This window comes from Dendrobates tinctorius, unplaced genomic scaffold (assembly GCF_039654945.1).
Source record: "Dendrobates tinctorius isolate UK_male_01 unplaced genomic scaffold, ASM3965494v1 ptg000143l, whole genome shotgun sequence".
In the NCBI taxonomy this organism is placed as follows: Eukaryota; Metazoa; Chordata; class Amphibia; order Anura; family Dendrobatidae; genus Dendrobates; species Dendrobates tinctorius.
This window is the reverse complement of record NW_027361810.1, coordinates 43713390-43725695: the sequence shown is the minus strand read 5'-3', so window position 1 is coordinate 43725695 and position 12306 is coordinate 43713390. Positions and strand designations below refer to the sequence as shown.

Here is a 12306-nt window from a genome sequence, read left to right as displayed (position 1 = left end):
CTTTTTTTTTGTGCTGCATGTTATATATGTTTTTGCTGTTTTCTTGCAGACGTCTTACTCTTACAGATATTGAAAGAATAGCACCATTAGAGGAAGGGGCATTACCTTACAACCTCGCTGAACTCCAGAGACAGGTAGGCGAAGGCTTAACAACATCGGACACTAAAAAATGCATAAAATATAGCCATAAAACATCACGGTGTCAAGAATGTATAAAAAAAATATGCACAAGTCATTCTTTATTACTTCAGCTTATGAAAAATGGTCACATTTCACAATATGTAACAAACGATATTGGAAATAACTGACATTTAGACAATAGAAAAAGTTAGGGAAAATTGATTTCATAATTAAAGGGAAAGTGTTGTGTAAAAAAAAAAAGTGCTTTTAACCTGCAGATATGGGGTTTATCTGCAGGTCAACAGCTTTAAAAACCACACAGCAGCCGCACTGGAAGTGCGGCTAACGGGAGGAAATGAACTTTACTTCCTCTCGGCAGCCTCCGACTTTCAGTCATAGAGGCGCGGTCAGAGAGATTTCAGTCGCCATTCAGTACATAGTGAGCGGTGCTGTAACCACACCCCCTGTCACTGACTGACAGCTCACTGTGTAGTGTATCCATGCTGAGTCCGCTCTCAATATTTGAACAAGAGGCCCATCGTGAACTTTATGCTATCCAGTTCTTATATCTATGGTCTTTTGAACATAATTAATTTAAATAATTTTGTTGAGAATGAAAATGCAGATTGTTATGCTATGCTGTTCACAACAGATCCACGTTTGCATGATTTTGTGTCTCTAATACGTCCTTAGGCAAAATAAATATTGTACAAACTAATATACTTGTCGTTCCAACTGTTTGTGTGGTGCAAAAAAACATTCAACTATTGGACCGATTTTAATGATGTGTATATAGTAATATGAATCATAATTTATAATTCATTGGCGCATTGAATACACTGGTAATTAAAGGGGTATTCACATCTCCAAGATCCTATCCAAATATATATTAGGTGTAATAATAATTATATCAGCAAATACCTCTAAAGAGAAATGTAGTATAGTTCTTCTGATTCGCTTTGTTGCTTACCCCATGTGTAGGACATTGCAGTAGCTTACGTATCCTCCCATATTATCGTTAGGGTTCCCAAAAGATATGGTGATCACAGGAACACCAGTGATCCGCTATGATCCACGAGGACTGTGGAAGTAGGTATTTAGCTTTCCTGCAGCGCCACTGCAGGACACATAAAGCATTACATGATTTGTATTAAAATATACAAGTTGCCTCATTTTAAGTAAAGATTCTAAATGGAAGAAACTCTTTGTGTAGCTGATTTTTTACCTTATCTAAAAGAGCAGATTACTCAGTTTCCTAAGGGAGCAGCACCAAATAGCAACCATGGGACACAAGTGTTTCTGACGAAAATCTTGTGTCCTTATGATTCACTTCAGTTTTCAAATTTTGTAAAAATTGTTTGATTGTTGATTGGCTATTTCTGATTAACAATCAGTTGTGGGTAAACCTGCAGAACCGCTGCAATCCAGAAGAACATATGTTTTTTTCCTTTTTTTTTGGTGTCTTGGCCCTCGCGCCTCTAATGTAATAGAGAATATAAAAACATTTTTGCTTGATAAGAGCTATGAAATTGCTTATAACTATAGTTAGGCTGACTTATAGCGCTGATTAATGGGGTTTATTTTTCAAAAACATCTGGGAAGGGGGGGGCATCACGTAATGACTGAAAGAATGTCAGGGCTGCAGCCGATCAGCTCTTGTTGATTGGCTGCAGCTGTCACGTGAATCCCTCCCCCTTTTCCCCGTAATCAAAAGAGGAATCCAGTGGAGGACTCTAGTAGTGGAACGAAAGGTTCAGGGTGTTTTAGTTTGTTTGTTTGTTTTATTATTTAGCACCACTGATAAAACTAGTGGACCACCTCCTAGATGTCAGAAGTGGGAAGTCTTTGTTTTTCATTTATTTCTATTACTCCCCTGAGTTTCCCATTTTTTTTTTAACATTTGTTCTTATTATTTAGTTTTAATTTCTGTCATCTTTGCCAAGAGGGAGGTGCCTACAGGATTCTCTGGGGGAGATGGGGGAACTTTTTTATGCTATTCCCTTCTGCTTATACCCTGTGAGCAACAGCCCCTTAGTAAAGTCCATAGACGAAAAAGACCCGATTATCTGAAACTTAAAAAAAACAAAAAAAAACAAAACCACGAATACACTGGGGGATCAGTAGGAATAACATAAGCGAAGACTGTCTGCTTTTGACCCGGGGCCAGGTTCTCTTGAAACTTTTAGCATTTACTATATATTATGTTGCTATTCTGAAGTTTTTATTAGAAGCGTAAATGTTAATTATGGGCCAAAATGGAAACGATCGCATGTTCCTGGCTCTTGCTTCTCCCATGTACCTGCTCGGGTTGCTCACTACTGCAGAAGTGTTAAGAACAGATGTTCAGGAAGTCGGGTTCTAGCTTATTTTTAAAATTGCTCACAACCTGTCGCTCCAGGCTGGCGAATGTCACAACACAGAGCTTGGCTGGCCCACCAACAGAGACGAATGACACCGAAACGTAATCTTATTCTTTCCCGCTCCTTTCTTTCTTTACATTTTACAAACAGACTTTATTGGAGAAGGCAAAAGTTATTCCAGTAAGCCGCTGCAGAACATCAAACAAAATCTAGGGTTTGCGCTAAACAGAATGGTTCGATCATCTGGGCGCAGGGAGATCGGCAGTGACATAATAGTAAATACTCACAAATTATAGCGTGGCTCTTAGCTTGCACCTGTTCACATTTGCCTTTCTGTTTGGAAGTGACGGTCAGTCTTTTGATATTTATAATGGTAAATATATCATTTTTCCAAGGAGATTTTGCAAAGTTTCCCAAGTTCTCCCAGAATTAATGGAAGTTGTCAAACTTGTTTTTTTTGTTTTTTTTTTAAAGAACTTAATATTTTCATCTTCGGGACCACACTGTCTCACTGGCTCATGGCTTCCTTTTTGCCAGAGGTACTTCACTCGTAAAGATTAAAGGCCCCGTCACACTAAGCGATATCGCTAGCAATATCGCTATAACGTCACTGGTTTTGTGACGCAGCAGCAATATCACTATGTGTGATACTTACCTCCGACCGGCTCCCCCGCTGATCGCGCGAGAACGTCCTGGGCTGTTTCTCATCGTCAGCTTCCTGCTGGGCTTTCTGCTGTGGAGACGAGCGACGTGTGGACGCGGGCGGGAGGAAGTCAGGATCGCCTCGTCTGACAGGTAAGTAGCGACCCCCGACCGCTGCTACGTCGCTGGTGAGATCTGCCTGTGTGGCAGCTCACTAGCGACCACTTAGCGATGCACCAGCGATCCTGACCAGATCATATCATTGTCAGGATCGCTGGTGCATTGCTAAGTGTGACGGTACCTTAAGAGTTTGTACCAGCAGCAGGGGAGTAATGACTGAGGTCATGACTGGGTCCATGCAGGTGAGGGGCCGACGCTAACGAAACTTCAACTGGATGCACATCTTTGGACTTACATTCAGTTGACGAGTATTGTGATGTGGGGGGTCCGTGCGTGGCAATACATGCTGCCAGCCAACCAGAGGGTAGCAGCTGATGATGGCGTGCACGTGACTGGGGCCGCATGGCAGTGACTTCATGCGCTCCCGACACTTGCACGCTGAAATCAGCTGCCGGCTTCAGAAGAGGAAACCATGCGGCGGGGAAGCAGAGGGGAGGTGAGTGTAATCAGTTATTTTTTTCTATGAAAAAACAGAACAGCGTTAGAACGGGAAACATATCAGGATGGGGGATATATATACCAGGATTGGGGATATATACACTGGAAAGTGACCCAGGATAAGAGACAAATATACCAGGATGGGGCCCAGAATAAGGGACATATACCAGGATGTTGCCCAGGGTAATGGACATGTATACTAGGATGGGGGATATACAGTGGGAAAAATAAATATTTGATACACTGTCGATTTTGCAAGTTTTCTCACCTACAAGAATGGAGAGGTCTGTAATTTTTATCATAGGTACACTTCAACTGTGAGAGACAGAAAAAAATCCAGAAAATCAAATTGTTTGATTTTTACATACTTATTTTGCATTTTATTGCATAATATAAGTACTGGATACAATAGAAAATCAGAACTTAATATTTTGTATAGAAACTTTTCTTTGCAATTACAGAGGTTAAACATTTCCTGTAGTTCTCGACCAAGTTTGCACACACTGCAGCAGGGATTGTGGCCCACTCCTCCATACAGATCTTCTCCCAATCTTTCAAATTTCGGGGCTGTCGCTGAGCAACATTGAGTTTCAGCTCCCTCCAAAAATTTTCTATCGGGCTCAGGCCTGGAGACTGGCTAGGCCACTCCAAGACCTTGAAATGCTTCTTACGGAGCCACTCCTTAGTTGCCCTGGCTGTGTGTTTCAGGTCATTGTGATGCTGGAAGACCCAGCCACGACCCATCTTCAATGCTGTTACTGAGGAAAGGAGGTGGTTGGCCAAAATTTTACGATACATGACCCCATCCATCCTCGCTTTAATACGGTGCACTTATCCCATCCCCTTTGCAGAAAAGCACCCCCAAAGTATGATGTTTCCCCACCATGCTTCAAGGTTGGGACAGTGTTTTTGGGGTTGTCCTCATCCTTCTTCCTCCAAACACGCTGAGTGGAGTTGAGACCAAAAAGTTTTATTTTGTTCTCATCTGACCACAAGACCTTCTGCTATGTCTCCTCTGGATCATCCAGATGGTCATTGGCGAACTTCAAACAGGCCTGTACATGTGCTGGTGTGATCATGGGGACCTTGTGTGCCCTACAGGATTTTATTCCATGACGGCGTAGTTTGTTACTAAGGATATTGTTTGCGATTGTGGTCCCAGCACTCTTCAGGTCATTGACCAGGTCCTCCTGTGTAGCTCTTGGCTAATATCCCACCAGGTGAGATCTTGCATGGAGTCCAAGACTGAGGAAGATTGACAGTAAGGCCGGGGTCACACTAACCGACGCAAAATACGGTCAGTATTTTACATGCGTAATACGGATGAATGGCCCCTAAACAGTGCTCCGTAAGTCATCCGTAATCAAGGTGTGGTCACGTATTTTGCGCATCTCTGCATCCGTATGGTGAGATTTTCTCGCAGGCCTGCAAAATGGACATATAATGGTGCCCTATGACAGGGTTTCTAACAGAAACCAAAGAATAGATATAGACACACAGAATGCATATATATATATATATATATATATATATATCTATTCTTTCGTTTCTTTATTAAACCTGTCAGTGTGAGTTTACTGTATAGCGCACTGAATTGCCGGCTTTGCTAAAAGACACCGGGTGCGTATTTCTCGCAAGTCACATGTGTGGTCCGTGTGTAATCCGTATTTTTTGCGCACCCATAGACTTGCATTGGCGTATTACGGCCGTACGCTGACAATCGCAGCATGCTGCGAGTGGCACGGACCGTAGAATACGGATGAGAAATATACGGCTGATGGGAGCTGCCCCATAGAGAATCATTGGTCCGTGTCTAATGCGTGCTTTTAGCGCCTCTCACTCGGCCATATTCCTCGCCAGTGTGACCCCGGCCTAACCCTGTGTTTCTTCTATTTTCTAATAATTGTGCCCACAGTTGTTGCCTTCTCACCAAGCTGCTTGCCAATTGTCCTGTAGGCCATCCCAGCCTTGTGCAGGGCTACAATTTTGTCAGTGGTATCCTTTTTTTTTTTTTTTAAATCAGATAAATTTTTATTTAACCAAATTCAAGGTACAAAACAATAGAACAAAAATCGCAATGAAAACATTAACAATGGTCATTAGTTTCAGAAATTCCCTCCCTCCCTTCCCCTCCCCCCATTACATACAAGAGCAGCAAGTAATGCATGGTGTAACCTACGTTCAGGGTCATCTTCTTTCCACCCAAGGTGTCCGCAGTGTCTCAAATGTTCTTATGCCTTTTCTCTTAACGTAAATGTCTTTTTCCATATTCACAATATAATCAGACTGTCTGAAAAATTCCCTCAACGTTGGCGGATCTTCATTTATCCAGTATCTGGCCATCAGTTTTCGGGCAATATATAATAATCTAGCTATAACCACCTTATATTTATTATGTACCTGGACCTCCTCCACATATCCCAGTATACACACCACAGGATCACTCTCAATCCTACAACCATACGCTCCTCCTATGGCATTAAGCACCGCCGTCCAATATGGGTTCAGATTTGGACACTGCCATAACATATGGAGAATTCCAGCCCCCTCCATTTGGCACCGAGGACACGCAGAAGTCTGTCTCAGACCCGCTCTATACAGCCGTTCAGGAGTCCTATATACTCTATGGAGTACATATATCTGCGAGAGTCTGCCCGGTTCACTCAGCGAGAATTGGGGTATATATTCCATAATCCCTTCCCATTTATCTTCCTCTATCCTACCCAACTCCCCCTCCCATTTCCACAGTGCTCTAATTGGATAATTATTTTAAAAACTATGCATTAGATCCTTATAAATGCCCGACACTACCCCTTTTGTTCCCCCCTCTGCACAGACATAATCAATCAATATATCCTTGTGAATCTCCATATTCATTGTCCTACTCTGCATAACATAAGCATGCCTAAACTGCCCATATTGAAATCTGCAGACCTCCGATAGCCCATAATCTTCCTGCAACTTTCTAAAGGGCACCAGTCCCTGCGCGTTCTGCACCTGCACCTGAACCGTGTACTGTATTCCCAGTCTCATCCAATTTTTAAATTCTCCCATTTTAACAAATTCCGGGAGAGTCTCATTTTGCCATATCAGGGAAAAATTTGTCAAGTGTTCCAAACCCCTGATCTTTTTAATTGCCTCCCAGGCTTTATGTATCAGCGCTAAAGTAGAATACATCAAACCCAACTTCCTAAAACTTCCTGCCTCCAACCCCTGAACCAAGGGATCCCTCCCCATCACCTGAACCAAGACCCTTTGTATTGACCCAGCCCCAGACACATCCCTCCACCCTCTCATCTGTTGGCCCTGAGCAGCTAAGTAGTAAATCCAAGGGTTCGGAAGCGCCAGTCCTCCTCCATCCTTGGGCCTCTGCAATATCTCAAGTCTGATCCTTGGCTGCTTTTTTCCCCCCCACACAAGATCCCTAAATATAGAGTCAATAGTAGGAAACCACTGCCTAGGGAGCCAGGTAGGGGAATTGTGCAAGAGGTATAGCAGTTGGAGCATCAAAATCATCTTAATCAGATTAATTCTTCCCACTACTGAAAGATACAGTTTACACCACGCCCCTACTTTACTCCTAAACTTACTCAGCAGTGGAATCAGATTCAAATCTGCATAGCTCGAAATCAGAAGTGTCACCTGAATGCCCAGGTATTTAAACTGTCGCACCACTGCCAACCTACTACCCTCCCCTGACACTGGCAAATCAGCAACACAATCATCTACAGCCATGACAGTGGATTTTTCCCAGTTAATTTCTAATCCTGATATAGACCCAAATGTTTTAATAATTTCCATTGCTCTCAACAACGACTCTCTGGAATCCTCCAAAAAAAGCAACACATCATCTGTATACAATGAGACTTTTTCCTCTACCAAGCCATATCTGAACCCTTTATCTAAAGCCGTCCTCCTATTTGTCTGCACCAGGGGCTCCACTGCCAAAGCAAAAAGTAGCGGGGACAGCGGAAACCCCTGCCTAGTCCCGCTATGAAGCGCAAAACTCCCAGACATTTGCCCATTAACTCTGACCCTAGCGGTCAGGGAAGTATATAGCAACCGTATCCATGAAATAAAGGTAGGTCCAAAACCAAAGCGTTCCAATACCCTCCCAATCCCTGGTATCCTTAGACAGATCTTTGGTCTTGGCCATGGTGGAGAGGTTGGAGTGTGATTGATTGTGTGGACAGGTGTCTTTTCTACATGTAACGAGTTCAGACAGGTGCAATTAATACAAGTAATGAGTGCATATGAGTGCATATTCTGTTTCTCACAGTTGAAGGGTATCTACGATAAAGATTACAGACCTCTCCATTCTTTGTAGATGGGAAAACTTGCAAAATTGGCAGTGTATAGAATACCGTATTTTTCGCTTTATAAGACGCTCCGGATTATAAGACGCACCCCAAATTTTGAGGAGAAAAATAGGAAAAAAAACTTTATTTTTAATAAAATGGTGGTGCATCTTATAATCCATGCGTCTTATTGCTTTCCAGGGGTGGTGATGGAGGAGGCCGGAGTGGAACATTGCTGCTAGGATGAGGGGGTGTTTTGATGTGCAGCGTGCCGCTGCCGGTGTCTGTTACTGCCGCCGCCCTCTGTCCCCTGATGCTTGCCACCACCGCCACGCTCTGTCCCCCGGTGCCTGCTTGCCACCACCGCCGCACTCTGTCCCCCAGTGCTGTCTCCCGAGATTTCAGTGCCGAGATGTCCGTCTGCGCATGCGCGGCGGCCATTTTCCAGGAAGAAAGCAGGCATGGAGCGACAGAGACCCCCCCACGCTGAACGGGACAGAGCGCGGCGGCGGCGGCGGTGGGGCGGAAGAAACCACCGGGGGACAGGAGCGCGGCGGTGGCGGACAGCGCAGCGGCAGCATCAGGGCACAGAGTGCCGCGGCAAGTACCCTCAGTGGCAGCGCAAATGTATATCCTCTTTGTAAGACGCACCCCCTTTTTCCCCTCAATTTTGGGGGAAAAAAAGTGCGTCTTACAAAGCGGAAAATACGGTACTTATTTTTCCCACTGTATATACCAGGGTGTGCCCAGGATGGGGGACTGAGTAATACAATAGAGATCATTAATAAAAACCACAGTACTAATAACACTAACATCATCACGGGTGACATTATACACAGGAACTCTATATATAGTGGACAGTGTACAGATAATACAGTGATCATCGGTGACATGCACAAGAGCTAGGTTCCAAATATAGTGGACAGGTAATACAGTGACTCCTCAGTCAAAAAGTGACATTGTGCTGCCCTACACAGTAACAAGACCTTCCTTTTGTTTCTCTCATGGAAACAGTATCCTCAAAAGTAAAATATACTACAGCAGTAATAATGTCCCCTAATTGGCTATTACAGTAATTACAGTGGGGAAAAAAATATTTTGTCAGCCACCAATTGTGCAAATTCTCCCACTTTAAAAGATGAGAGAGGCCTGTAATTGACATAATAGGTAGACCACACCTATGAGAGTCAAAATGAGAGAACAAATCCAGAAAATCACCTTGTCTGATTGACTAAATACTTTTTTTCCCCACTGCATATCCCCCGTTTGCGTCCATACACCATAATCTTTATTCCTCATTCTGGTCCCCATACAGTAGTTCTGTCACCTATCCTGGCCCCTTAATGTAATAATGTCCGACACCCTGTAATAATTTCCTCAATCATGGGCCCCTTCTTGTAATAATGCCCTCCATCTTGGCCCCTTTCTGTAATAATGTCCCCCATCCTGGGCCTCTATATTTAATAATGTCCCCCATCTTGGGCCCCTTTGTCTCCCATCATGATCATCCATATTGACGCTCTGCTGTAATACAAACAATAAATATATTCTTATTTCCTTCCCATGCTTCCTCGGTGAGCCGCGTCCTCTTCCTGCCCCATATGCGGCACGTACAGGGTGGCATATAGCAGTGAGGTCTTACGCCGCCTGCGACGTGTACGCCGTCGTCAGCTGCCGGCATCTGATAGGCCTGTGGCTACTTTAACTTTTGTACTGTAGGGAGCCGGGGGTTTTGGGCACCTTGATACATTTCAACTGAATGTGTGTGAGGACGCGCATTTAGTTGAAGCTGTCAGTCTTCAGTATCGGATCAGGACACAGTTTCTTTCCAGTTCGGCTAACTGGTCTTAATTTTAACAACCTGTTTCCCGGAACCGGACTGGTGGAATCCCAACCCTTGGCCTGTGTGCTGTCCGTGTTAAAGGAGGACAGCACTTGGACGTGTACAACAGATGTGTGAAAGTAGCCTTAAATGCAGCACAATTTCTGCAAAAAAATAACAAAAAAATGAAATGCAAAGTTTCCGCTATGTAGGAACATGACCTTACACTGCAGATATTTTACCATTGTGTACGTGAGATTTCTTGAAATGCCATGCACACTATATTTTCTCCATGGAAAATACACTGAATTTATGCTAAATTCTATTACGACATTTTTAAGTCTAAATAAACAGCTTTTTTTTTTGTGTGTGTGTGTTATTATAATATTTTGGGGGGGTCAGTGGTATGCTCAAGGTATGGTGTGTTGTGTTTTTTTTTTTTTTTTCCCCCCTAACATTTTCTTAATCGGTATAACAACTGGTAAAATGCCAGGAAAAAAAAAAAATAAAAAAAATTCACATGTACAAAATGTCACAAAATGAAAAGCGCCACCAAAGATACATTTACAAGATGGCAGCAAAGTAGCTTGAAATTTGTGGCATTTTTTTTTTCCCGGCATTTTAAAACACCGAAGAAATGTGGAGTTCTAAATGAAGAACACAGAAAATGGTTTCAGAACGCTGCCCGGCCATTAATTCCTTGTTCTCTCGTGCAGTGTGAGGTCCAGGCAGCGAGGAGCAGGCCTTTCCCATCATATACAGTATAAGTAATAAATGCCCACAGCGACATTGTACCACGGCTTCTCTCGCTTTGTTTTTCTGTTTTGCAGCTTCCATGTATAGATGCCGTTTGCTCGTCCTTGGCCGTGCGCTTTCCCTCGATGTGCTGTTTTGACATGTGGGGAGACTGACAGAATCACATCGCTGATGACTGTCGGCTGCTTTCTATATATTGCAGCACTGAATGCCGTTTATCAGACACCTGTTGGGGCAGAAAAATTAGTTGTCTGAGCAAAAGCCTGAGAGAGAATCCAGACTGATTAATGTCACAGCGGTGATTAATCAAACCTAATTACTGTATTCATGCGGCAGAATCCTAACCGTACCCCCTTCCTTCCCCGTACGGTGGAGATGCGCTGCACTGAGGGTCTAGTAAGCTGCTGGATAATGGGCAAGGAAATGGTTAGACATTTTGTAAGATTTGTTGTATTAAAGGGAAACTGTCACATCCAGAAATGCTGTTTCTGATATAGTGTTAATCTGCAGGTATAGCCGACTTACTGGACCAGCGGCTGCAGGAAGACAATGTAGTAATATTCTCCCTGCAGCCGCTTGTTTCCAGCCTTTGGGACGGTGCAGGGAGCAGTTAGTCACCGCTCATCACATAGTAAGTTGCTGCTAACTCTGCACACATTTTCTGCAGAGCATGCTGTCAATCAATGTGCATGGGAGTTTTTGCAGAGCACTACCGAGGAACGATTAAAGTATCTGGGAATGTTTAGCTTGCGAAAAAGAAGGCTAAGAGGAGACGTAATGGCTGTCTACGAATATCTGAAGGGCTGTCACAGTGTAGAGGGATCATCATTATTGTCATTAGCACATGGAAACATGAGAAGCAATGGAATGGGAGAAGATACAGATTAGATATTAGAAAAAACTTTTTGACAGTGAGGGAGATCAGTGAGTGGAACAGGCTGCCATGAGAGGTGGTGAGTTCTCCTTCAATGGAAGTCTTCAGAGGCTGGACAGACATCTGTCTGAGATGGTTTAGTGAATCCTGCATTGAGCAGGGGGTTGGACATGATGACCCTGGAGGTCCCTTTCAACTCTAACCTTCTATGATTCTATGATATGGCGTGCATTGTGTGATGGATACAACAATGCATTTTAGTTTGGATTGGAATTAGGCTCACAATGCAAGTGAGACCATAGCTTATGTAGGGGAGTCAAGAATGATCGACTGCGCAACCTTAGTCCTAAATCAGACATCCATTTTTCATGTACGTTCTTTATTTTCACTGATGGGATATGTTCCCATTATACTCTATGGGGCTGTTCACATGTTCGCGTTTGTTTTTGTTTTTTTATTGCAGACCATGTGTAAATGCAAAAATCACGGAGACGTGTCCGTTTTTTCATTCCGGCATCATAGTTGGATCGTATCAATACAAGTCTATGGGTGTTTGAAAATCATGCACAGCACATAGACGGCATCGGTGCAGCCCATGTTCTGTGTGTGATTAACATTGCAAATGATAGAAGAAACTTTTTCATTTATTTATCCACATGTGAAAATCACTCATGGTAAAAACGGGCACACAAACCGAACACCAATGACAACATTTTTTGCGTATGTGAACAAACATAGATGTCTGAATGAGGACTTATGGGTATGGCCAGTATTAGGATACCGTTACACTTAGCGATGCACCAGCGATCCCGACAA

At 43.4% G+C, this 12306-nt stretch overlaps 1 protein-coding gene across 1 annotated transcript in view; it reads left to right on the top strand.

Moving 5' to 3' along the window:
- SLC25A12 (solute carrier family 25 member 12) overlaps positions 1 to 12306 on the top strand; it is a 182115-nt gene that overhangs the window by 79675 nt on the left and 90134 nt on the right. Inside the window, exon 9 of the mRNA XM_073545875.1 lies at positions 50 to 134. Coding sequence (XP_073401976.1) covers positions 50 to 134 — 85 coding nt within the window. The remainder of the gene's footprint in view (positions 1 to 49; positions 135 to 12306) is intronic.